General features: G+C 45.3%; 1 protein-coding gene across 1 annotated transcript; it reads right to left on the bottom strand.

The window, feature by feature from the left end:
* Positions 1–13658: 13658 nt before the first annotated feature.
* Positions 13659–25353, bottom strand: PMVK (phosphomevalonate kinase). Its single transcript, XM_042440855.1, has 5 exons — positions 25105–25353; positions 23326–23389; positions 18754–18906; positions 18071–18200; positions 13659–15395 (listed from the first exon to the last, which is right to left on the bottom strand). The coding sequence occupies exons 1-5, from the start codon at positions 25191–25193 to the stop codon at positions 15259–15261; spliced, it is 573 nt and encodes a 190-aa protein (XP_042296789.1). The 5' UTR covers positions 25194–25353; the 3' UTR covers positions 13659–15258.
* Between the last annotated feature and the right edge of the window lie 908 nt (positions 25354–26261).

Genomic DNA, 26261 nt, shown 5'->3' with positions numbered 1-26261 from the left:
TGGAGCTTGCATCCATTGCTCCACTGTGTCCTGTTCTCTGGGGCTCCCTAAGGCGTTCCTCATAGGGCTTCATGGTTTCCAGACCCTTCACCATTTTGGTTCCCCTCCTTTGGACACACTCGTTTCTCAATGTCCTTTTTAAATTGTGGTGCCCAGAACTGGACACAGGATTCCAGGTGGGGCCTGACCAAAGCAGAATATAGTGGCACTATTACTTCCCTTGATCTAGACCCTAAAGCCTAAAGTTGCACTGGCCTTTTTAGCTGCCGCATCACACTGTTGACTCATGTTCAATGTTTGGTCTGCTTGGACCCCTAGATCCCTTTCACACACATAAGTCTCATTCAGCCAGGTGTCATCCATCCTATATCTGTGCATTTCATTTTTCCGCCCTAAGTGCAGTACCTTGCATTTCTCCGTGTTGAAATTCATTTTGTTAGCTTTGGTCCAGCTTTCTAATTTGTTAAGATCTGTAGAGGGTCATGTGGAGGAAGGGCAAATGCTCACCTTGCAAGGCTCAAGGTTCCTCTGTCACTTGGCCTTCTCCTGAGGAGAAGTCTGGGCAGAGGAGGAGGAAGATGGAATTTTAATTAATTAATTAATTAATTAATTAATTAAAACTTATTTGCAGCCCGAAGAAGTTTAGTCTATTTTAATTTTGGCCCTTACCTACTGTCAAATTGTGCAAGTCTGGTCTAAAGACTAGGAAAGAGAGCTTTGTTTGGATCACAACTCAACGAATTCCTCCAGCCAAGCCACAATTCTGACAGTTGTGGTCTCAACAAAGCAACTTTCTCAAACTCTGCGTGGGTCCTGCTTGCCAAATGTGATAATGGAAATGGAGAAACTGACAGACCCAACGGGAACCTCTTGACTTCTCCTTTGGATACAATGGTTCTGTCAGACCAAGAGCCGTCCTCTCGCAATTGCTGCTCCCAAGATGGTCTGTCTCCGCCAGCATTATCCAGCTGGCTACGGCATGTTCCTGTGGAGGTTTGTGTGTTGGTCTCAGCTACATTCCTTCGTACCCGAGATGAACGTTCTGGACCTGAGACAAAACCAGGGTCAAACTGTCCCTTGGCCCCAGTTCCATGCCTCCAGTTGTCTGTAGCAGAAAAAACAACTGGAAAGGATCCTCTTAGTAGTCAGGACACAGATAGTAATTTGCGGGGAGAGGTTTTCTATCTGGATTCAAGTAAAACAAAACTTTTTGCAACCTCTTTGTTGTTGTTAGCTGCCCTTGATTCGACCTTGACTCATGGGATCTGGTGGATTAAACATCTTCAAGACCTGTCCTCCACTGCTCTGCTTAGCTCTTGTAGATTCAGGCCCATGACCTCCCTCAATGAGTCCATCTGGCTTGTGGTCTTCCTTTCTTGCTGCTACCCTCCACCTTTCCTAGCATTATTATCATTTTCAGTGATTCATGCCTTCTCATAACGTGGCCAAAGTACAACAACCTCCATTCCATCATCTTGGCTTCTGGAAGAGTGCTGAGGATACCATGGATGGCAGAAAAGACAAACAAATGGATCCTGGAACAGATCAAAACTGAACTCGCATTCAGCACCACATCTCAAATGAGTTCATTTTCTTTTTATCCGCTTTCTTCACTGTCCAGCTCTCATATTCATAGTGTACGTAGTGATCCATATGTAATGATGAAAGCAGTTTGACACTACTTTAAGTGCTGTTGCTCCATCCTATGGAATCCTGAGACATATAGGCCTGTTACAGACTGCCAAAATAAAGCTGCTTTGGGTCTCTTTGGAGGTATGCTGTTTAAATGATGCATGAGTCCTAAGGGTCCGGAGGTCACGCCAAAGCCACACTCCATTCCTAAGCACTGGAGGGCAGCTTTGGTGCAGCTTCCAGATTCTTAGGATGCATGCATCATTTAAACAGCATACCTCCAAAGAGACCCGAAGCAGCTTTATTTTGGCAGTATGTAACAGGCCACTGTTTAACAAGGTCTTTAGCCTTCTCTGCCAAAGAATGCTGGTGCCTCCCGAAAACTACAAATTGATTGTGAGTTCCTGCATGGCAGGGAGGTTGGACTGGGTGGCCCTTGTGGCCTCTTCCAACTCGATGATTATAGAAATCCCAGGATTTTATAGGAATCATGGCTGTTAAAGCTGTGTCAAACTGCATTATTTCTACAGTGTAGATATATCTTTAAATAAACCCCATTTGTTCAATGGGTCTGTCCTAGCTGGAGCCTGATGTTTTTGATTCAGGCTAAAGTCGGCTCTCAACTGCAGCATTCTGCCACCATAAATACAGAATAATCCTAATAAGCATTAAATATGGAGCTGTTATCACTGTTTATTTAATTGCTACAAGGAGCAAGAGAGGATTTTGAGAGATTTGCAGTCTCTTGGGTTGAAATAACTTGCTTTGCTTGTTGCACTTTGCACCTCCTGGTCGACTGTGGAAGGGATACTGTTTGCTAGCTATTCCATCTTAGGCCACAACATGTCTTCTGATGGCCCTAGCTCCAATTACATGTCCACAGATTATAATTTTCTGCTCATGACAATCCAGCCCCAAAATGTATACCCTCCAAGTATCCCGATTTGGCAGGGACAGCCTCAATTAATGTTCCGTCATCCTACTTTTTTAGCTGTTTTAAAAATGTACCCGTTTCTCTTTCCTCCTTCCACTTTCCCACTTGCTGCAAACCAAGTTCAAAATGCAAAATTAGTTGTCAGCTCTCCATTGACTACGCTGGGGGCAGAAGAGAGGATGGAAGGGGCAGAAGCTTGCCTTTCCCATTTGGCTCAGGTAAAAGCAAACTGCTGTGGCCTAGATTGCGTATTCTTCCTTGGTAACACTTTTTGACATCTTGACAACATACTGGAGTTTCTTGGCCACACATCCCAGTTTTCATCTGTGAAACGTTGGCCAGCCATGAAACCCACTGGGTAACCTTGTACAAGTCACAAGCTCTCCATATCAGTGGAAGGCAATGACAAACCACCTCTGAAGAAATCTTGTCAAGAAAACCCCATGATAGGTTTGTCTTAGGGTCACCTTAAGTCATAAATGATTTGAAAGCACAAGGTCTTTAAACAGAGGCTGGACGGCCATCTATCGGGGATGCTTTGATTGTGAGTTCCTGCATGGCAGAATAAGGTTGGACTGGATGGTCTTTTTGGTCTCTTCCAACTCTATGATTCTACGAACACACACACACACACACACACACACAGAGAGAGAGAGAGAGAGAGAGAGAGAGAGAGAGAGAGAGAGAGAGAGATCTGTTTGGGCACCATGCATTTGCAAGCAAGATGCCTCCATCCCAAACAGAGGGAGTAAAACAAGGGGTCATAAGGTTGGCCTTGTGAAACCTCCCAAGAATCAGGCATGATGCATCAGGAAGAGCTGGTTTTTCCTCTCACATGATGTAGCAGAATCTCCCTTGCTTTCATGAGAGGACATGGTTCCCAGCTCGCCCCCAGCTTCACAGCCTAACAGGTTTGCTCACAGTCACATCCCTGCGTTGTTCCTCAAAAGGTTGATGTTGGCAGCCAGGGTTGCCATGGAGACCAAATCCAGGTACCACTCGCTGGCACTCAGCAGGCAACGGATGCCAGAACCAGCAGAACCAGGAGTGGATGTCAGAGAGGGCAGGAAAAGGCACATGGGGACATTTTTGCTATCCGAGGAGCCAAAAGTATGCTTCGATCCTGCATCGGCCTTCCCGCAATTCCAAAAAAATTCTCAGATGACTGGCGGCTAGGAAGGGCTCCCTTCTGAGAGTCTCAAAGAGCTTCTGCCAGTCAGAGTTGGCAAGACTAGGATGGCTGTAGCCATAGAATCATAGAATCTTAGAGTTGGAAGAGACCCTAAGGGCCATCCAGTCTAAGCCAATTCTGCCATGCAGGAACTCTCAAAGCATCCCTGACAAATGGCCATCCAGTCTCTGTTTAAAGACCTCCAAGTTAGGAGTGTCACAAGGAGGGTTCAAGAGCATGGGACGCACCAGGAGACACCCAAAGGGGGGGGGGGTGACACCATTGCTCCCCAAATATCTTTCTTGTGGCATTCACCTGCATCCATTTAAAATGCTGGAAATCATTGAATCATAGAGCTGGAAGAGACCTCAAGGGCCATCTAATCCAACACCTCCTTCTGCCATGCAGGAAATCTGGATCAAAGCATCCCTGACAGATGGCCATCCAGCCTCTGTTTAAAGACCTCCAAAGAAAGAGACTCCACCATTCTCTGAGGGAGTGTCCTCCACTCTCAAACATCTCTTACTTTCAGGAGGTTTCTCCTAATGTTGAGGTGGAATCTCTTTTCCTGCAGTTTGCATCCATTGCTCTGTGTCCTGTTCTCTGGAGCCGCAGAAAACAAGCTTGCTCCCTCCGCAATATGACATCCCTTCAAATATTTAAACAAGGGAACAAGACCCTCCATTCCAAATGCTACTGCTGTGGCCTCCGAGGGACCGAAAAGCAGCCAGTGTCTGGTGGCTGTACTCCCTTCCCCTTTTCCTTGTGTTTCATGTCTTTTTAGAGTGTAAGCCTAAGGAAGGACAGGGAACCACCACATTAACAACTGTAAACCGCTCATGTAATGCACTATGTACACTGATGGCGCTATATAAATAAATGATAGCAGAAATAAATAAATCAATAAATAAGCTATCCTCCTCCTCCTCCTCTCCTTCAAGCCTTATTTTCCACACTGGAGCAAACAAGCCTGGGGCCAGAGTGTATGCTGATGGAGTTTGAGGGAACCACCAGCCACAATCCTCAGTAAAGAATTCAGTAGGAAAGCAAGCAGAATCTCTAGATACTGGGCTCTCAGGATTTCCCCACTGTTCTCCATTAGCAATGCACAAGATCTTCCCCTTTACAGACGTCCAATTTTTCTCCGATTGTCACTGAGAATGGAAAGAGGCGGAAGACACTGATCTTTACCACTCCCCCCAACTCCGTAATCCCTAATCCCAGCATAATCTGCAACAGCCACCCACTGTCTGCAATGAAGCTATGCTGGCAGAGTTGGGATCGGAGGATCAATTAGCTGAGCATTTTTCTGAAAAGCACAACCAAGGATAACAGACAAGCCTTGGCTGGCTTTAGGTTCATCTGAGCCCTCCATCATGAAACCACTGAAACATACTCTTTTGACAGTGTTGGGGAACATCAAGCCCTTTGGGTCCAAATCTAGGAATCTAGGAGTCCAAGTAGACCACAAATTGAACCTGAGTCAACAGTGTGATACAGCAGCTAAAAAGGCCAATGCAATTTTAGGCTGCATCAATAAAAGTATAGTGTCTAGATCAAGGAAAGTAATAGTGCCACTTTATTCTGCTCTGGTCAGGCCCCACCTGGAATATTGTGTCCAGTTTTGGGCACCACAATTTAAAAAGGATGTTGAGAAAGTGGAGCGTGTCCAAAGGAGAGCAACTAAAATGGTGAAGGGTCTGAAAGCCATGCCCTACAAGGAAAGGCTTAGGGAGCTGGGGGTGTTTAGCCTGGAGAAGAGAAGGTTAAAGGGTGATATGATAGCCCTGTTTAAATATTTAAAGGGATGTCATATTGAGGAGGGAGCAAGCTTGTTTTCTGCTGCTCCAGAGAACAGGACCCAATGGAGCAATGGATGCAAGCTCCAGCAAAAGAGATTCCAGCTCAACATTAGGAGGAACTTCCTGAGAGTAAGGGCTGTTTGACAGTGGAACACACTCCTTCCTTGGAGGTCTTTAAACAGAGGCTGGATGGCCTTTTGTCGGGGATGCTTTGATTTAGATTTCCTGCATGGTAGAAGGAGGTTGGACTGGCTTTAGGTTCATCTGATGAAGGGGATGCAAACATAGCAAATGGAAGAATGTATTTTAAAGTCTCCCTCTCTGCAGCACTAGAAATCTACTGGATGGTGTTTATCAGACAAGGGAAATTGGAAGTATAATCCAATGGCAATCTGAACGCAATTTCGGGCAATGGCAAGCTATTTTCAGGCAATGGGAAGCCAGTTCGAATGCAATTTGAATTCACGTAAATTCGCTGAACTAGCGAATTCGTGTGAATGCGTTCTGGCCCCACTTTCTTTTCATTCGAAATTAAGAGAAATTCCTCCCGTGTGATAATCTCCGATGTCTCTTCCAACTGTATGGTTCTATGATTCCAATAAGGAGATTCCATTGCTTTTTGAGGACTACACCATCAGAGTGTGTCGTCACACAACCTCCTTTCCTGTATTTCAAATCCACTGGTTTGTGTCGCAGTCTCTGGAGCAGCAGAAAACCTCACTGGCCTTTCAGGAGAAATAAGTTGATGAGAACTTTGTGACTTGCTTGATTAACTATGCACCTAGATTTGTATATACTAACCATGATGTCAAGCGTAAAGATATATTATTAAATATTTAAAAAACCCCAGAATCATCCATGCCACAGTATTTCCCATGTCTGCGTAATAGTGTGAAAGCTAGACAGTGAAAAAAATTGACAGGGGGGAAAAATCAATGTAAATGTGGTGCTGGAGGAGATTGCTATAGATATCACAGACTGCCAAAAAGACAAATAAATGGGCCCTAGAACAAATCAAGCTTGAATTCTCACTAGAAGACAAGATGGCTTGAAATGTAGCTGTTGTATTTTGGATATAGCATAAGATGACATGATTCATATGAAAACTCAATAATGTGTGATAAAGTGGAAAGCAGTTGGGGGGGGGGGGAGATGGGAAGACTGCAATACAGATGCATTGATTCAAGGAAGCCAGAGACTGGGTTTGCAAGACTTGAACAAACCCTTCTTTGGAGGCCTTTCATTCATCAGGTCACCTTAACTCAAAGCTGTTATTAGTTGTTGTGTGCCTTCAAGTTGTTTCTAACTTAAAGCCACCCTATATAATGGGTTTTTCTTGGCAGGGTTTGTTCCGAGGAGGTTTGCCATTGCTGACCCCTAAGGCTGAGAGAGTGTGCTTTGCCAAAGGTCACCCACTGGGTTTCCATGGCTGAGTGGGGATTCAAACCCTGGTCTCAAGTCACATTCCAACACTCAAACGACTATGCCAGATTGCAGATATCACTGTTCACCAGAATATCTTTAATGTATAGGATTGTTTTCTTTTTCTATGGATCAGACTATTCATAGAATCATAGCATTGGAAGAGACCGCAAGGGCCACCCAGTCCAACCCCATTCTGCCATGCGGGAACTCTCAATCAAAGCATCCCTGAGAGATGGCCATCCAGCCTCTGTTTAAAGATCTTCAAGGAGGGAGATTCCACTACACTCTGAGGGAGTATATTCCACTGTCAAACAGCCCATACTGTCAGGTTGTTCCTCCTAATGTTGAGCTGGAATCTCTTTTCCTTTAGCTTGCATCCAATGCTCCATTGTGTTCTGTTCTCTAAAGCAGCAGAAAACAAGCTTGCTCCCTCCTCAATGTGACATCCCTTCAAATATTTAAACAGGGCTATCATAGAATCAGAGTTGGAAGAGACCTCAAGGATCCAGTCCAACCCCTTTCCATGCAGGAACTCCCAATCAAAGCATCCCTGAAGATGGCTATCCAGCCTCTTATCATATCACCTCTTAACCTTCTCTTTTTCAGGCTGAACTTGTCAATGAATTGTGGAAACTAGTCGTAAAAATAATCTTAAGAAGGCTTCCCTGGCTCCTTGTGGTAGCCGTGCCTTGGCTGCCACAAGCGATGGGCATGCGCAGGGTTTGGATCTCGCTGTTCAGCCTGGTCGGCTCCAGCGTCCAGATGTTGCCCATAATCCGAACCCCACCCGTTTACCTTCTCCTGCTGCCAAATAGGGCAGCTAAGGAGATTATTGGGGGGGGGGGGAATCTTACATAACCACAATGACTACAGAGAGTGTGAGGGTCAAGGTTTCTTAAAGCCTCTTGTAAAATTATGATATTTCTCCTGCTCAGTTTTAGGGGAGCTAAGGAATCAAAACTGGCTTGTAAATTCGTACAGAACCAGACAGGAGGGTCTTGGGGGAGATGCTAGATGGCTGATCTCTGGATTCCCCCACTGGGTTAACAGCTTTCTTCTAACCCCACCTACGCAAGAATAAATCTTTTGCAGCCTGCAATTGATTGATCTGGATTAGACATCCCATGCCCTCACCCGCTGGATGCTGTGTAAATAGCAAACCAAGGGAGTCCTTGTTTCTGCAACAGCGTTAGCAAGGAAAGGAACCGACTTTTGAAAAATGCCGCTCCCTAGTGCACTTCACTGTTGTTCAATTAACTCTAGTGCTTTCAATGGTAGTCTGAACCAGGGATAGGGAATGTCAGGCCCTGCAGCTGAATCTGATCTTCATGGGATGCCAATCTGGGGCTTCCCAAATGATCCCTTTCCCATGACAATATTGTCTTAGTGCTTCCATATATCAGCAAACAACTCATAGAATCATAGAGTTGGAAGAGACTGCAAGGGCCATCTAGTCCAACGCCATTCTGCCATGCAGGGACTCACAATCAAAGCATCCCCAACAGATTGGAATTTTGTGTTGCTGGAGAATGGTATCTGAATTTAAAAAAAGAAATGAAAGAAATGGGAAGTAACCCACTTCAAAACTGTTTCCATCTCTTTTTCCTGAACTTTCCTGAATCCATTTTGTTAGGTTCGCATTTCGAAGAGGACATATCCAAGCGTAGCCATGTTGGGCATACAGCAAAGTACAATAATGTCCAAAATCCACAAATCAGTAATACCTTTATTGGTCAAATGCATGATTCAAGCTTTCAAAGGTCCACTGGCCTCTTTATCAGGCAAAGGTGTAAAAAAAAAAAAAAAAACAAACAAGAGAAAAAAAAAATTTAAAAAATGATGATGATGATGATGGAGACATTTTGACAAAATAATGTTGTTATTGTTGTTCCCGGTTAAGATGGTGCAGAGAGGTATCCATGTAGGCAGAGGCCTTTCCTCCCTTTCCTCCCTCCATAAAATGTAAACCCCATATAGCAACACAAAAGAAAACCTTCTTTGAGACCCAGGTTGTCTCCATCCTATATGAGACTACCTACACCCTTCTTTGGCAGAAACAAAATGTTTTCTGGAACAAAACATTGAACATTTGGGTTGGTCCAATAAAGGTATCACTGTTTGGTAGCTTTTGGATGCCATTGTACTTTTCCAAGCAGGTTATTCTATTAACGTTGTCTAAAGCAGACCTGTTTATAGCTGGGTTGGGTATTCCTAACATGGATTCCAAGCAGAATCAAGGGATTAAGAGCCACAGATCAAGAAAGGGGTTCTGCCTGGAGCCCTTGGCTGCCAAGAGGGTTATTGCCATTATCAGTCATAGCTTTAGGGCATATCTACACCAGTTACTTAATCCGAGGCCAGTCCAGAGCATTATGCCCTGGACTAGCCATGATGTGTAAATTTACAGCACTTTATAAATAAAGGTTAATAATAATAATAATAATAATAATAATAATTGGCAACCACACACACACACATATAGTTGAAATAGACTCCAAGGGCCATCGGTCCAACCCCCTTCTGCCATGCAGGAACTCACAACCAAAGAACCCCCAACAGATGGCCATCCAGCCCCTATTTAAAGACCTCCAAAGAAGAAGACACCACCACTTTCCGAGGGAGCGTCTTCCATCCTTGAACAGTTCTTACTGTCACAAAGTTCTCCCCAATGTTTTGGGTGAAATCTCTTTTCCTGTACTTGAATCTTTTGCTCTGGGTCCTAGTCTCTGGAGCAGCAGAAAACAAGCTTGCTCCCTCCTCAATATCACATCCCTACAAATATTTAAACAGGGCGATCATATTATCTCTTAACTTTCTCTTCTCCAGTCTAAACGTACCCAGCACCCTAAGTCTCTCCTCATAGGGCTTTATGGTTTCCAGGCTCTTCACCATTTTGGTCACCCTGCTTTGGACACGCTCCAGTTTCTCAACATCCTTTTTGAATTGTGGGGCCCTGAACTGGACACAGGATTATTCCAGGTGAGGCCTGACCAAAGCAAAATAGAGTGGTATCACACACAGGCCAGCCGAGTCGACACTGCATCACTCCTGTTGGCCCATTCCATTTTTGGAGCTGCCATGGCTGCATCTTCACTGGAAGAAGCTCCATGTAAAGCCTGCCTGGCACATTGCTGCTTCTGATGAAGTCAGAAACAGATGCCCGGAGATGTGATCATCACAGAACCTGGATGCCCATTTCTGTCCTCAGCAGAAGTGGGCTGAACAGGACCTGATCCAGCTATCGACATGCCAAAAGAAACCAAGCTCACTCCAGGGTTTCTGGGAAACACCAGGTTTACTCTGAATTTGCTTGATTCAGAGCAAAGTTGGAGTAAGGGCAGAAAAACACAGCTCCTCCCTGGAAAGAGTGAGTGCAGTGTTTTTCACCAAGATAGATAGGTTTAAGTGTTGGACTACAACTCTGGAGGCCAGGGTTTGATTCCAAGCTCAGCCATAAAATCCACTGGGTGCCCTTGGGCAAGTCACACTCTCTCAGCCTCGGGGGAAAGCAATGGCAAACTCCTCTGAACAACCCTTGCCAAGAAAACCCCAGGATAGATTTGCCTCTGGGTTGCCATGAGTCCAAAATGGCTTGAAGACACAGAAGAACAATAGACAACAAGCCCTTAATGATAAGCCCTATATGACCACTTCTACTTCTTGGCCTTTGGTCTTACTAGCTGCTAGCAGAAACCTTTGTAGATCTTATGGAACAAGGTTCATATTTAGAGTAATAGCAGTTCACCTCTTGATTCAACTGTTTGATGAGTTGTTTGGAAAATTCTGCTCTACCAAATTATATGTTTCCTTCAGTCCCCAAATTTCTAGCATTGCAGTAAGTTCTTAAAGCTGCATTTGGGCATATTGAAATACAGTTTCGGTGTCCAAAGAAAAGGGACAGGCCAAGCGACCAAAGGAATGCAAACATACCAAATGTAAGCATTTGAGGTATGAATGAATTTTAGCATCTCCCTCTCTGCGGTGCTAGAAATCTACAGACTGAGGGGGGGGGAAATAATTTCAGGGGTCCTGCCCACATCTGTTGTTCCCCTATAGTTACACCAATATCTCCCCTCCCTGCCAGTAAAGAAGCATTAAATTAAATCAAATTAAACTACAAAGCCATTTGTTACCTCTTTACAACAAACATTGGCGCCTGAGGCGGCCCATCTCCCTCTGCCTCACAGTAGGGCAAAATGCACTATTCTTTTTAATTTTATGGACAGTTTAATTATATTTTGACTTGTTGCCTGTTTTATTGATGATAGCATTTAATAGCATCTCTCTTCATTTTTGTAAGCTACTTGAGTCCCAGGGCTGCAAAAAAGCTATGCTAGAAGTAAAATTTAACAGAAGCAGCAGCAGCAACAATCCTGCCCCCAGTGCCCTCCATACAGTATCATCCATCTCTCTTACACTTACAAAATCCAACCATCAGGCGGGCTGCTGCCAAGAGAGTATTAAAAAGAGTCAGAGCTCTTCTACTCAGGGGATGGATAATCTCCCAGTCTGCAGAAAACTATTAAGCACAGCATGGAAATGCACTCGGCAAGACACTGATGCTGGGATGCCCACAGCAGGACCTGGAGGGACTCTGTGCCATCGCCATCAAAAGGAGCAAAGGCGTCTATCAATAACAAAAATAAGTTACCAATAAATTTAAAACATTTATTTATTAAACATGTGGAATAATGCACAGGTTAAGGATTTGTCCACAAGATGGTCACGCTTTTTTTGATGGAGTGTGGCATTGCAGGATGCAGAAAGATTGCTTTTTGAGCTGCAGCTTCCAGACTGCCACAGCCAACATGCGCTGACTGAGGAATTGTGAAGGTGCAGCGCAAAACACTGAATTTTTGCAGTGATCGGTGGCTAAACGACACCACCACAAGCGGCTGGCCAGTAAGAGGGTGACTGCACCGCTGAGACTAGGCAATGGGGATCAGGTAAACAGTGGGCAGTAAGGCCCCATACGACAGCCAAGACAAAAGAAAGCTGCTTTCAGGTCACTTTGGAAGGATGCTATTTAAATGATGCATGGCGTCCGTAAGAGTCTAGAATCTGCACACCAAAGCCACACTTCAGCCTAAGGGATCAGAGGAGAGATAGCGTTGGTGGCAACGTCAAGACTCCTTAGGCACGTGCATCATTTAAACAACTACCTCCAAAGTGACCCAAAGCAGCTTTTAATTTTGGGCCGGTCTGTATGGGGCCTAAGAAGCAGATTCCATTATTACTCACTCACAAATCATAGAATCAGAGTTGGAAGATACTTCAAGGACCATCCAGCCCAGTGCCATTCTGCCATGCAGGAACTCACAGTCAAAGCATCCCCATTGACAGATGGCCATCCAGCCTCTGCTTAAAGACCTCCAAGGAAGGAGACTCCACTGCACTCCAAGGGAAAGTCTTTCCCTGCCAGAGCTTTTACTCTCACAAAGTTCCTCCTAATGTGGAGGTGGAATCTCTTTTCTTTCCTGTTTTTAATTATTATTTTTATACCACTTACTTTGCATTATATTGCATGTCACCAATCATTACTAAAGAAGAGTAGTCTAACATCACAAAAAGAATCACCTCTAACATCGACTTTAATATTGCTTTGTATAAAATATCCACATCTAATTATATATTGCAACTTATTTTCTATTCCATTTGTACTTCCTGCAAATACATTTGATCATACAGTTGATACCTGTATATAATGTCTACTTCTGTCTGTTGTCATCGCAAAGATAACTCCAGCATTTATCACGCTTAATAATAATAACTAATAATAAAAATAAATAATAAAATAATAAATGATAAAAAAATAAGTTAAGTGTTATTAAGTTATAAGATCTCTGTTAATCTCTATATAGTGTATTTGTCTAATGTTTCTATTTTTCTTTACTCTGTTTTTTTATCTTCCCCTATTCTTTTACAATATTTTTTTCTGATTTCCTATTTACGGACCGAGTCCGTACAAAATGGTGGCTCTATACGGGGCGGGGTGGACGTGACATCGTCACGCCGCGCCAGGGCGCAGTGCGCCCTTTCCCCGGCCGCAGAAGGAGCTCCAAAACGGAGCTCCTTTTGCCGTTTTGTCGCTGGGCGCAGCCTTTAGATGGCTGAGCCAGCGACGCAAAGGAGAAAGGGGCCAAGCGGCCCCTTTCTTCTCCTCCCCGTCACTGCCGGGTGTCCTTGGAGCTTGATGCTCCAAGGACCCCGCTTTCCAGGCTGCGGGGAAGCGGCCTGAAAAGCAGCGGATCGGGGCCTTGGAGGCTGCCGTTCTGGCAGCTGAGGCCCCAATACACCGGGGAAAGGGCGCGGGTGCAGGCCGCCCCAAACAGGTGGTCTGTAACCCGCCTTAGCTACCCTTCCTAATTTGCTGCCATCTGCAAATTGGATAAGCATGCCCCCTATTCTACCATTCCAGTCATTTATAAAAATGTTGTACAATACCAAGTTCAGGGAATAGCCCTAAAGCACCCCAGGTGCAGGATCAAGAGAAACTATTGGCAATTACTCTGTGGTTTTGGTCTTTGAATCAGTTACAAATCCAGCTAACAATACCACTGTCTAACCTTTTACCATTTTGTCAACATCTAAATGTTAACCTTTCAAATCTCCTGTATACCTATTCTTTCCAGCCTTGGGCATAAACGGGACAATACCAAGAACCAGAGAGAAATACACACAGACAGACAAGAGCTGTAAACAATAGAAAGCTTTATTGTGAGCACAACAATCTGAGTCTCTTCCAATGGAAAGAGGGAAGAGGAGGGCACTGGGTTGAGCAGCAAGTGGCATTAGCAGGGCATTACACAGCCGCAGACATTCCGAGGGCTTCAGAAACTGTTGTGTAGGGCAGGCAGAAAGGCAGACAAGAAGGAATCAGAGATGGAGCCTGACCCTCTATGGAGACATTCTTGAGAAAATGTTGGACACCCTGTAAGTGAGTGGGTGAGGACTGCAGTGTGATAGTCAGCATCTACCACCCTTCACCCCCTTGCCACCACCCCGCCAAACATGACGTACACATGGGTGCAATTCAAACTAATAGTCCAAAAAATCCAACTTTCCCACACTATGGTTTAACCATATTTCTGGCTTCCTTCATCCACCAATACTGGCCTTGGAATGTCTTGTTTAGACTCCATTTTGTTGAAGCTGATAGCTCTGCTTTGTCACTGAACCTCCTATGCCTTTCTGAGATTGCCAAATATGCCACCAAGGGATATTTCATAACAGTAGAGCTCCAGGGAGAAAAACTGTGTGTTCAACTCCCCAGCAGCTTACCACAGCTGCTGAATATGTCCCTCCTCTACCTCACTGCAGAGCCAGGGAATGACCCAGGAGCCTTAATCAGGTAAAAAAAAGTTGGTGGTCTTAAATCCAAACTATTGGTTCAGCAACGATTTCCAGAAAGCAGAGCAGGAAAGAAGAATGGGGCCAGATCATATATGGATAGCTCTTAAGAATAAGGCACAACGATTTCCCACCACCAACAACTTAAGAAAATAGTCAGTGGGTTCATAACAGAGAAGGATAAAGTAGGTTTTGAAACGTTCCCTTCAGAGAAAAGAAAAACCAGCCCAAATTCAGATGGAGTGACAAGCAAGGCTAGGATACGCCACACGCACCCCAAATAGCATGCGTTTCTCACCCAGATTGGGGCTCTTCAGAGAGTCAGAACAGGGTGGATGCTTCCTGCAGTAGAAGACAAGCTGCAGGCCCAATGCTAGGTGCAATCAGAAGATAAGATATATTAGGAAGCAAGAGCTGTGAAGCATTACCACTGAGGTCATCCTGCCCTCTGGTGACAAGAAGCTGTAAAAATCTGAATGGCAACCACAGAACAGTCCGGAGCAGAAAGAGGTGGGGTGGGGACCAAGACCCGAAATAGAACGGGAAAACAAAGACTCCTATCTTCCTCGCACAGTTGTTCCCAATGCTGAACAGAAGTGATGCCACTGTCCCATAAGGACTTGATGGAAAATCCCTTCCAAAGGTACACGTAACACAAGTGGGTAGCAGGGTGAGGGCGGATACAACCGTCCCCTCTGGAATGGAATTGTGGGAAGGGAAAAACTGGCACTGGATCATGGCATTCCCTGGAATGGAATCGTCAACCCCACAGCCCTGAAATAACGACAGGCTCAATTACACTTTTCCTGAGAGGCTTCCAAATCCAGCCCAGCAGCCACAACATTACCTCTTGGCCTCCTCCAGATTCAATCTTTGGTGTTTCAGTCCAGACCCCCAAAGGAATGGGGAAGGGGGGAAATGGTAGATGCCGGGTCCCAGTATTGCTACAGTTTGCTTTCAGCAAACTGGACCAGCTTCTCCAGTTGGGCCTCTAGGGAGAGCTGGTCTCCATTGTTGGTGATGACCCAATCAAAGTGCACGCCTTGGTCCAAGCCGCATTCGGATTCCGCATCGTCGATTCCTGGAGGGTTAGAAGCAAGTTGCTTGATAAAAGAAGCGAAGAACATTCCCCAATTCTCTTGTCAAGACAAAGGGTATGTTAATATGCAACATTCCCTTGCAGAAAAAAGAAACAGTCAACCACCATGAGGTTTTCCTATTTGGGGACTCTTTGAAAAATTTCATTCATGAGCAAAATCATAATGTTCCCAAACAGAAAATTGTGCTCTGGGTAAAATATATTTGCATAGTTGTCTGTCCAAAAGCCAACAGTTTTGCCCAGCAAATAGCAAAGGCAGCACAAAGACCAAGGTTTTACAGGAAACTCTTTTTTATGTCAACAAGCTTCAAACCATAAATGGGTTATAGCAAAACACATAAAAGCTCACATAATCTTTCCCACTGGGGGAAAGACATGTTGAAATCATTTGTATTTGCAAGAGAAAACGAAGTAAGTGAAGATTTACAGCTGCAAGGCAAATATTCTCAAGGAGAACTAAAAATGCAAAAATATAAAATCAACTCATATCAGCTGAAAATCAACAAACCAATCCTAAGCACCTTTCCACAAAAACAGTTCTTTTTAAAGCTAAGTCTTAACTTCCCACCCAAGACCAAAAAACCCCCATAGGCATTGTATTACTGCAGGAGACAGCTTACATCAATATAATGTTCGTGGGAATATTCATTCCTGTCCCAAGATAACTGTGAAGAATACAGCTAAGATTAAAAGGGACAGGGAAACAAGGAGATCTGAAACATTTTGGCACTCTGACCTAAGGAATGGTGGCTCTGAGCCTATAATTCTATGAAATTCGGATATATGGGGCTGTGAGCAGTGAAGCATTTGGCTAATGGGCTTGCAGAGTTTCACTGCTCTCTTGCAAAGAAGTGGCTACAAGTCCTCCACAAGGACTTGAAACTTAGACATTCTTTCAATGGCAAGAGTGGGCAACTACATGAGAGCTGATAAGGGCCAATTTTTCCTTCAGACCCTGCTGTGGACTGCACCCCCCCCCCCCCCCCCGCCACCCCCAATACCTGTTTTCTGTTGTAGTCTCTCTCAAAATGGTGACAAGAAATGAAATTGTGCTATTTCCTGTCACCATTTGAGAGGGACTGCAGAGGAAAATAAGAGATAATAGGGAATAGTATGGATTCTGTGGGAGCCAGCATGGACTAGTAGTCTGAGCATCCGACTACAACTTTGGATACCAGGCCAGGATTCCCCCACATGGCCATGGAAACCCAGTGAGTGACTTTGAAATAACACACTCTCAGCTCCAGAAAAGTAGTGATAGGTTCACCTTAGGGTTGCAAACTGGAAATGGCTTGAAGGCAAACAACACAGATCGTGGAAGGATTGTAGGACTGAGTTAGATTCAACTGATTTTATACACTGGGGGAGGGGCTATGAGTACTTTTGGGACAAAAATTGCCTGAAAATTGTGCCAAATTTTAAAAGGTATCTTAGGGTGTTGGGTGTGTGTGTGTTGGGAGTCACAAAAGTAGGGTCCAGGGGCTGCATGCAGCCCATGTCCCTCACTTTGACCACCCTTGTTCTAAAGAGTGATATACTGTACAAGTTTTCCTATGGCACATGCCCAGAGTCCCTTATACAGTATGACATGTCCCTCCAGGCAGAGTGAAGAAAGCTGCCTTATACTGACTCAAACCACTGGTTTATCTTGCTCAGGTGTCTGCAGATATTATCCCTGCAGGAGCTGTTCTCACAAACAATCTCTGCCCCAATAAGGCTTTTACTAGAAAATCTACCAACTGAAACCTTGTTTCAAAAGATCTATGGCAAGGGTGGGAAACCTGGACCCTGTGGTCAAACTTTGCCCCCAGGGCATTTCCCACATGGTTATGCTCCTTCTCCCCACATTATAGCACAATTAAATGCTTCTCTAAGGACTCAATTGCTGGCAGTAAGAAGCAGCAACTAAAATGTGTAGGTATTTTCATAGACTGAAAGAGTTGGAAGAGGACCATTGAATCCAACACCCTGCCATGCATGAATACACAATTAAAGCACCCCCATCCAGCCTCTGTTTAAAGACCTTCAAAGAAGGAGACACCACCACACTCCAAGGGAGTCTGTTCCACTGTCAAACAGCTCCCACTGTTCATTAGTAAAAGTAAATAATATAAAAGAACATCAGCCATCACTTTTCTTCCTCTTCACGGGTTATACAGTGTGCCCGCATCATACGCAGGCTATGCTGAAAGCTGCACAGGAATGCGTGGGACGCAAAGGGTGGCACATCCCATTTGGATGAATGGGGCATGCACCCGCCGCACCGCCGCATGCACAAGCCCCATTCACTTGAATGGGGCTTGAGCATGCACAGTATTTGACTTACGTGGGGGGTCCAGAACGGATCCCGTGCGTAAGCCAAGGGTGGACTATAGTAACTTGTATGGTTGTTTTGAACACTTCACACATTTCCAGATTCTGCTCCAGAGAGCAGGCCCTGCCCTTGCCAAGAACAGAAAGCATTTTTTTTTACTGTTCTTAATTATTAACTTTGTATTATTTCATGCTAATGTTTCAATTGTCTTACTCTTTGATGTACACCGCTGTGATCGCTGGAATAGCGGTATAGAAATAAAATATTATTATTATTATTATTATTATTATTATTATTATTATTATTATTCCGCAGGTCTCTGCTCTGCTGCTGGGTCACTCACCTACAACGAATACCCAATCCCGTCTCTTCCGGGTCTCTTCTGTGGCTATGACGCGCACCAACTGCACTAAGTCTCCGTAGACATCCCGAAACCATTCCACATCCGAGACGCGCCTTGTATCGCTAACTAACTGAATAGCAAAACAAAAGAAGACATGGAAGTTCAAGTCAGGGGAACCAAAGAATCACAGAGTTGGAAGAGACCTCAGGGGCCATACAGTCAAACCCCCTTCTGCCATGCAGGAACTCACAATCAAAGCACCTCCAACAGATGGCCATCCAGCCTCTGTTTAAAGAACTCCAAAGAAGGAGACTCCACCACCCTCTGAGGCACCATATTATTCCAATGTCAAACAGCTCTTATTGTCAGGAAGTTCTTCCTAATGTTTAGGTAGAATCTCTTTTCCTGTAGTTTGCATCAATTGTTCCATGCCCGATTCTCTGGAGCAGCAGAAAACAAGCTTGCTCCATATGACACTCATTCAGATATTTAAACAGACCTATCGTATCACCTCTTCAGCTTCTCTTTCTCAGGCTAAACATACCCAGCTCCCTAAGTCACTCCTCATAGGGCATGGTTTCCAGACCTTTCACCATTTTGGTCCCTCTCCTCTGGACACACTGTTGAGATGAGCTCAATTTGAGCATTATCCCAGTATAACTAACCCTGTCACCCAGCCTTACCCAAATGGGCTGGGTGGCACCCTCAACCACAATGCGGCAGAAGAAACCGGGGTCAGTCTGGCGCCTTTCTTCTCCCCAGCAGATCATGTCCTGTCGATACATCTCTTTGTAGTCGCTGGCATCCAAAAGACGCTGGAAGTCCAGGCCATGCTCCTACAAGCACAAGTAAAACTGGATTATCACGCCTGCAACAAAAGTGATCACTTCTTAAACCCAAAACTAACAGAAGGATATAAAGGCATATCCCAGTTAACAAAGCCTCTCACAAAGAAGCTCCTTTTTATAAATAATAATAATATATATAATATATATATCCCACCTCTCCCTGCGGATCGAGGCGGGAGTACAGCACAATTTTAAAATTACAGTTAGTTAAAATACATTCTCATGATATAAAATCTTAAAAACACATCAAAAAACCTATACAGGTACAATATCGGCATCTAATTTCCCATACATGCTCCAAATGAAGTGTCATCTTAAAGCTGTTACAGCAGATCTGGGGGATAGGCTCGCCGGAAGAGATCTTGAGTGCCTTCTTGAAGGCATCCAAAGTGGTAATAAGATGGATCTCCTCCGGCAAGCCATTCCACAATTTGGGAGCCATAGCAGTAAATGCCCTGTGAGAAGTAGACCTTAGTCTGGTCTTTGGATAATCCAATAGATTCTTCCCAGTTGTTCTGAGAGTGCGGGGCGGATTGTGTAGGGAGAGGCGTTCCTTCAAGTAACTCGGGCCCAAGCTTTTAAAGTTAATAACCAACACTTTATACTGTGCCCGGAAACTAATCAGCAGCCAGTGAAGAGATTTTAGAACTGGTGTTATGTGGTCTGACTTAGGTGTAAGGTCTGACTCTAGATTGTAAGCCTGAGGACAGGGGACCGTCTAATTAAAATAATAATTGTAAGCCGCTCTGATAACCATTAGGGCTGAAGGGCGGGGTATAAATACCATAACTAACTAACTAACTAACTAATCACATCTACTTGAGATGATAAGTGTAGAGATGGATGCAGAAGAATCCCCAAACTGCGAACTTCGTCCTTTAGGGGACATGTGACCCCATCCAGGACTAATTGACAAATCTCCATCCCTGGACTTGAGGAACCTATCGCGAGTACCTCCGTTTTCTCTGCATTCAGCTTGAGATTGTTTTCCCTCATCCAGCCCATTACCAACTCAAGACAGGCGTCCAGAGAAGAGATGCCATCCTTAGTCACTGCAGCAGTCGGAGACATAGAGAAATAGAAATAGAGCCCCACGTCTCCGGATGATCTCTCCCAGCAGTTTCATGTAAATGATAAACAGCATGGGAGACAGAATGGCACCCTGAGGGACGCCAGATGTCAGCTCTCTCTTAGAAGAGCATGAGTCCCCCAGCTTCACCATCTGGAATCTGTCTGAGAGGTAGGACCAGAACCACTGGAGCGCAGTGCCCCCGATACCTAACTCCCTCAGGCGTTCCAGAAGGATACCATGGTTGATGGTATTGAAAGATGCTGAGATGTCCAAGAGCACCAACAAGGTCACACTTCCCTCATCGATGCCCAGACGGAGGTCACTGACTAAGGCGACCATGGCTGTCTCAACACCGTATCCTGTCCTAAAGCTGGTTTGAAATGGATCCAGATAATCAGTTTCATCCAAAACAGCTTAACTCCAACTGCCCTCTCGATCACTTTGCCCAAAAATGGTAACAGGGAGACCAGTCTGTAGTTATTTATCAGGGGATCTAAAGAGGGTTTTTTTTAATAGCGGTTCAGCTATTGCTTGTTTCAATTCTGATGGAAATGTTCCCTCTTTAAGGGATGTGTTAATTATGAGGTGTAACAAAGTTTTCATCACCACCACCCCCTGAACAGTCAACCAGAATGGGCAAGGATCGAGAGAGCATGTTGTCCTCTTTACACTTCTAAGAAGTTTTTCCACTTCATCGGTATTTACAAACTCAAAATGATCCAGTATAACTGAGTCTGCGGAGTCACTGGACACCTCTCTTACTGATTCTGTTACAATGTCCGCGTCCAGATCAGCCTTTATCTGAAAGATTTTATCCGCAAAGAAGTAATTAAAAGTGTCACAGCAGGCTCTAGATGGTTTTAGTGACGGGTTCAGGGTGGAAAGCAGTTGGGTTAGCTCTTTAACCACCCTGAACAGCTCTGCTGGACAAGATTCGTGCAGCATAGAAAAAATTCTTTGCTGCATCAATTGCCAGTCCATACGACTTCAATAGGTTCATGGAGTGTCTTGTCAGTTAAAAGCTGATGTTTCCACCAGTGGCGCTCTAGTCGTTGCGCGGCCCTCTTCATTTGTCGAAGATCTTCCGTATACCAAGGTTTTAAATTTAAAGTAGGCCGGAATGGGCGCTTGGCAGCAATACTGTCTATAGGCCTGGTGAGGTCCAGGTATCAACCAGGGCATCAACAGAATCGCCGTCATTCCCAACCATAAAACCCTCTAAGGCTTCTTGGAACCTTTTGGGTTCCATCAGCCTTTGAGGGCAGACCATTCTAATAGGTCGTCCATCCCCGAGGGGGATATGGGTGGTAGCCTTCCACTTTGACTAGGAAATGATCCATCCATGACAGAGCAGAGGTCTGAATTACCTCTGCCCACAGCTGTTCCTGATCCATACTAAAGTGTATTACCTGCACAATGTGTTGGACCTAAGGCTAATTGGGACAGGCCCATGGCTGTCATGGAAGCCATGAACTCCCAAGCTGCACCTGTAAGATCTGATAAACCACATCCAGCCCTCCTTTACCTCACTGTGTTCAGTCTGGATGAGATTTTTAGCAGCATCAGTACTGGGAGGAGGGTGAAGGAGGGCTGGAGAACCAAATACTTTCTTGCCATGTTGCAGTGGCATGTATGCAAAAGTAAGCTTGAGCTGGGAAAGAGCAGGATTCTAATCTAGCCAAATCTATTGTAGCTGTGTATGCCTGCCTACAATCAGCAAGGCAGATAAAAGCTGCCTCCAGAATTCCTTATTGAGCAGGCGTGAACAGCGACAGAAAAGAGCGGATAATGCTGCCTAACCAGCCATCCGTAGCATGTTAACATAAATAAATAAATCTGTACATCTGGCCAGCAAAATGGAAATCATAAGAAAAATGAAAGGTAATGATTTTAATAATAATAATGTTCATTCCTGGATGCATTTTAGAAGAGCTCTCTAGAAGGTTTCAAATGTTTTCATTTATTTTTGCAAGGCTTTCCTGACCAAGGCTGCATCTGCACTACAGAAATGATCCAGTGTGATACTTTAACTGCCAAGGCGCAATGCTATGGAATTTGGGGAACTGTAGTTTGTTGTGGCACCAGAGCTCTCTGACAGAGAAGGCTAAATGTCTCACAGTTTCCAGAATCCAAAACATTGAGCCAGGGCAGTTAAATTGGTGCCAAACTAGATTATATGTACAGTGCGGCTGCAGCTCTCGTTGTTTTACTTCACACATGCAAGTTGTTTTGAATAAAATGTATGCTGAAACATGTTGGACTAATGTAGGACACACACACAAAGCCAGTGTGGTTTGAGAGCTGGATTACATTCTGGAGACCGGGGTTCGGATCCCTGCTCGGCCCTGAAACCCACTGTGCAACCTTGGACAAGCCATACTCTCTGATCGTCCGAGGAAGGCGATGGTAAACTGCCCTCTGAACAAATCTAACCCTATGAGAGTGTGATGAAAATAATAAAAACAGGAAATCCTCACTCTTAGTTTATAAATTCCCTATTCCCAAACTGGACTCATGAGCCCTGAAATCTCCATCACTTGGAAATAGGAGACACAGATAGGCAACTGGTGACTCTTTCCTCCTCACACCCCTGTCTTTGTCTTATATTTAACATGCAGATAAGAAGGGAAACTTCCTGGAAGATTTACAAGTGTTAATCCCCGATTTACAAGTACTAATCAAGATCCTTAGATTAACCTTAGATTAAATCACAGACTACTTGTTGTAAACATCCAAAGGCTGAAATTCACATACTGTTTGTTCTAATATAGCCATCTCCAGACAGCCCAAAGGTGCTGATGAATAGTAGGCAGAGAGGATATATTTTATCTATGATGTTAGTTTCCAAGGCTACAACAGCACTACAGAAATAATCTACTTTAAATGCCATGGCTCAGTGCTGTGGAATTCTGGGAATTGTAGCTTTGCCAGACATTTCCCTGTCAGAGAGTTCTACCGCGACAACAAACTACAATCCCCCAAATCCCATAACATTTGAGTCATGTCATTAAAGTGGTGCCAAACTGGATTATTTCTGCAACGTATTTTGGCCCTGAAAGCTTTCAGGCCCAGTTTGTGAGAATCTCAATATTTTATGGCTTGAGAACCGAATGCTGAAACAGAGCCATGCTTAGTTTTTTGTGGGTTTTTTGGGCTATGTGGCCATGTTCTAGCAGAGTTTCTTTCTGACGTTTCGCCAGCATCTGTGGCTGGCATGGATGCTGGCCATGAAAGCCTTCGACTTTACAGAGCCATGCTTGGTGCGACACCCCATAAGTGAGTACTTACCTGTCAAAGTAATGGACGCAAACAAGAAAGATGCGGGCACAACCTACCTTGGCATATTGCTCTTTAAGAGGCCCTGACAAACGGAGGATAGTGCAAACATCGGGACCCAGCCTGTGAGTAGAAAGAAGAAAACAGTCTGTAAGGGAGGCAGCCACTGTCCTAGGCCAACTTTTTTATACCTAGGACCCCCTTGCTGCTGTTGTTGTTTGTTGTGTGCCTTCAAGACATTTCCAGCCTAAAGCAACCCTAAGGTGAACCTACCATGGGCATGGTTTCCAGACCTTTCACCATTTTCTTAGCAAGATTTGTTCGTAGGGGGTTTGCCATTGCCTTCCCGAGGCTGAGAGAGTGTGACTCGCCCAAAGTCACCCAGTGAGTTTCCAGAGTCGGAGTCCATCACTCAAACCACTACGCCACACTGGCTCAGAGGTCTTTATGTGCTCGTGTATCAGTCTCTATACAGAGTGCTGTATATGCTCATGTACTGTATCAGTCTAGAGCAGTGGTCCCCAAACTGTGCCCTTTAAGAGATTTTGAACTTCCGCTCTCAGAAGCCTCAACCATGTCAGACAATAGTCTGGGATTCTGGGAGCTGAAGTCCAAAGTCCCTTAAAGAGCACAGTATGGGGACCCCTGGTCTAGAAATGTAGGTCAAAAAAACTTTGCTACGTCATTATATTTCATGGGACTTGAGCATCCACAGATTTAGTTATCCACAGATGGGGGATCTTGGAACCAAACTCCAGTGGATAACAAGGGTCCACTGTACTGTATTTTAACTCAATAAAAAAAGGACAAGCAGGAGTACAAACTGTCCTGGAAGCACTTACCCTCTGCATTCTCTCATCCATCCAGACTTAAGACTAAACACAAAGAGTTAAGGTTTTTTGGGCTCTCTGGCCATGTTCTAGAAGAGTTTCTTCCTGACGTTTTGCAAGCAGCATCTGTGGCTATGGGCATCTTCAGAGGATGCTTGTCTGGAAAAAGTGGGTCTATATATACTGTGTGAGCCTGGGAACAGTATGGGGGCCAGAGGCCCTCTGCGCGTGCTCAGAGGCACTCCTGGCTGTTCTATGGGGGCCAGAGGCCCACTGCGCGTGCTCAGAGGCCCTCCTGGCCATCCTATGGGGGTGATCAGTGATGCTCCTGGTCAGAGGCTAGAGACACTCTGGGCATGCTCAGAAATACCCCTGGCAATGTTGCCATGAAGGAGCAAGAGTCACTCTGCGCATGCTCAGAGGCACTCCTCCTGGCAATTCCGTTCTGTGTTAGAGGCATTCTGCACATGCTCAGAGCCACCCCTTGCAAGTGTTCTGTGATATTTAAAGCACTCTGTGCCTGCTCAGAGGCACTCCTGGCCATTCTGCAGGGACTCTGGTGAAAGGCCTGCCCCAAGCGCCCTCCCTCAGCCTTGAGGTTCTGCCTGCGGAATACACGTGTATTTCCCATGACGTTACGGAAGCTGGCGACACGTGTCAGGAGTCCTTAGCTGCCCAGGCGCCCCTCTGACTGGCCCGCCTCCCCCGTTCCCCCCACGACGTAACGGACACGGAGAGGCCTCCCTTGGCTCATGGCTCCAGTCACGTGTATTGCGTAACGGGCGAATGCGGGAAGCAGGTCTAAAGAGCCCGGGAGTGCCTCAAAACGGCACCAAGAGCCCCACCGAGGAGGAGCGTGGCTGTCGTTCCTCCTTCGACACGGGGGTCCCTGACACGCATCCGCCCGGTTCAGACGTTCAACCAGACACGGGAGTCGGGACACGTGTACTATGGAGATCTTGCGAAAGCAGCCTCCCCGCAAAACCCCTTCCTCCTCTCGGTACGAACCGGCTCTGGATCTCCTCGGCCACGAAGTCCTTCCCGGACTTCCTCTTCCCGCTGAAGAGCAGCACCAGCTTCGGCGCGCGGCGGGCCATTTTGAAGGACGCAGATTCAGAGCCAAGAGAAAAACACCCCCGTCCGCGATAATGGTCTCGCCCGGCGTCTCGCAGGGCCCCGCTTCCTGCAACGCGGGCGGTACCATTGGGACAGGAGAAGAGGGGAGTTCAGCGAAGCGTCCAGGAGGGAGGGCCGGAAGGAGGGAAAGGCCGCTGAATCACTGTTAAAAGGAAAATAGTATGATCCGAAAGAGGGCGGGCTCTTTTTAAGCCACGCCCCTTTCGTTATAAAACCTGAACCGAGAGGATGTGTCTTGTACACTTGTCCCACTGTTTTTACCTGAGGATGCCTCTCTAGGAATCTCTAGGTCCTCCAGCGCAACTTTGTGGTCAATATCTGCCAGGACCTACAGATTCCTAGAGAGGACATATTAATAAAAACCCGTGAATAATCAGATTATTATTATTATAATAATAATTATTAAAGACCTGAGGCATAAATAACCCAGTTTGAGACCCTGGTTCAATGTTAGGGAATTCTGGGAAATGTAGCTTATTGTGATGCTAGAGCTCTCTGACAGAGAAAGCTAACACACTACAGAAATAATCAATTTTCACGCTGCTTTAACTGCTAGGGGATTGTGGGAACTAGTTTTGTGAGACATTTAGCCTTCCATGTTACACAGCTCTGCTGCCACAATAAACTACAATTCCCAGGATTCCCTAGCAATGGGCCAGACCAGTTAAAGCGGTGTCAAACTGGATTATTTCTGCAGTGCGGTCAGGGTGGCCAGACGTCCTCCTTTTTCAATACATGTCCTACATTTCAACCTTCAGGAGGAAGTCCAAAGTGTCTTCCATTTTGAGCATCCCCTCTTTAAGGTCCAAAGCACACTGCAGAAATAATAATCCACCTTGAGACAGCTTTAGCTGCCCTGGCTCAGTGCTAGGGAATTCTGGGAATGTAGTTTATTGCGGTACCAGGGCTCTCTGACAGAAAAAGCTGACACACAGCAGAAATAATCCAGTTTCACACCGCTTTAGCTGCCCTAGTTCAATGCTAGGGAATTTTGGGAAATGTAGTTTTGTGAGACATTTAGCCTTCTG

This window comes from Sceloporus undulatus, chromosome 9 (genome assembly GCF_019175285.1).
Source record: "Sceloporus undulatus isolate JIND9_A2432 ecotype Alabama chromosome 9, SceUnd_v1.1, whole genome shotgun sequence".
Classification (NCBI taxonomy): Eukaryota; Metazoa; Chordata; class Lepidosauria; order Squamata; family Phrynosomatidae; genus Sceloporus; species Sceloporus undulatus.
This window is presented reverse-complemented; position numbering and strand designations above follow the sequence as displayed.

Bases quoted from the DNA above. Each gene is read 5' to 3' on its own strand.
- PMVK (XM_042440855.1), bottom strand. From the start codon at position 25,193: ATGGCCCGCCGCGCGCCGAAGCTGGTGCTGCTCTTCAGCGGGAAGAGG. The intron at 23,390-25,104 runs GTTCGTACCGAG...TTCTACTCACAG, and splicing joins GCCGAGGAGATCCAGAGCCG to GCTGGGTCCCGATGTTTGCA. The intron at 15,396-18,070 runs GTGAGTGACCCA...CTAACCCTCCAG, and splicing joins GGATTGGGTATTCGTTGTAG to GAATCGACGATGCGGAATCC.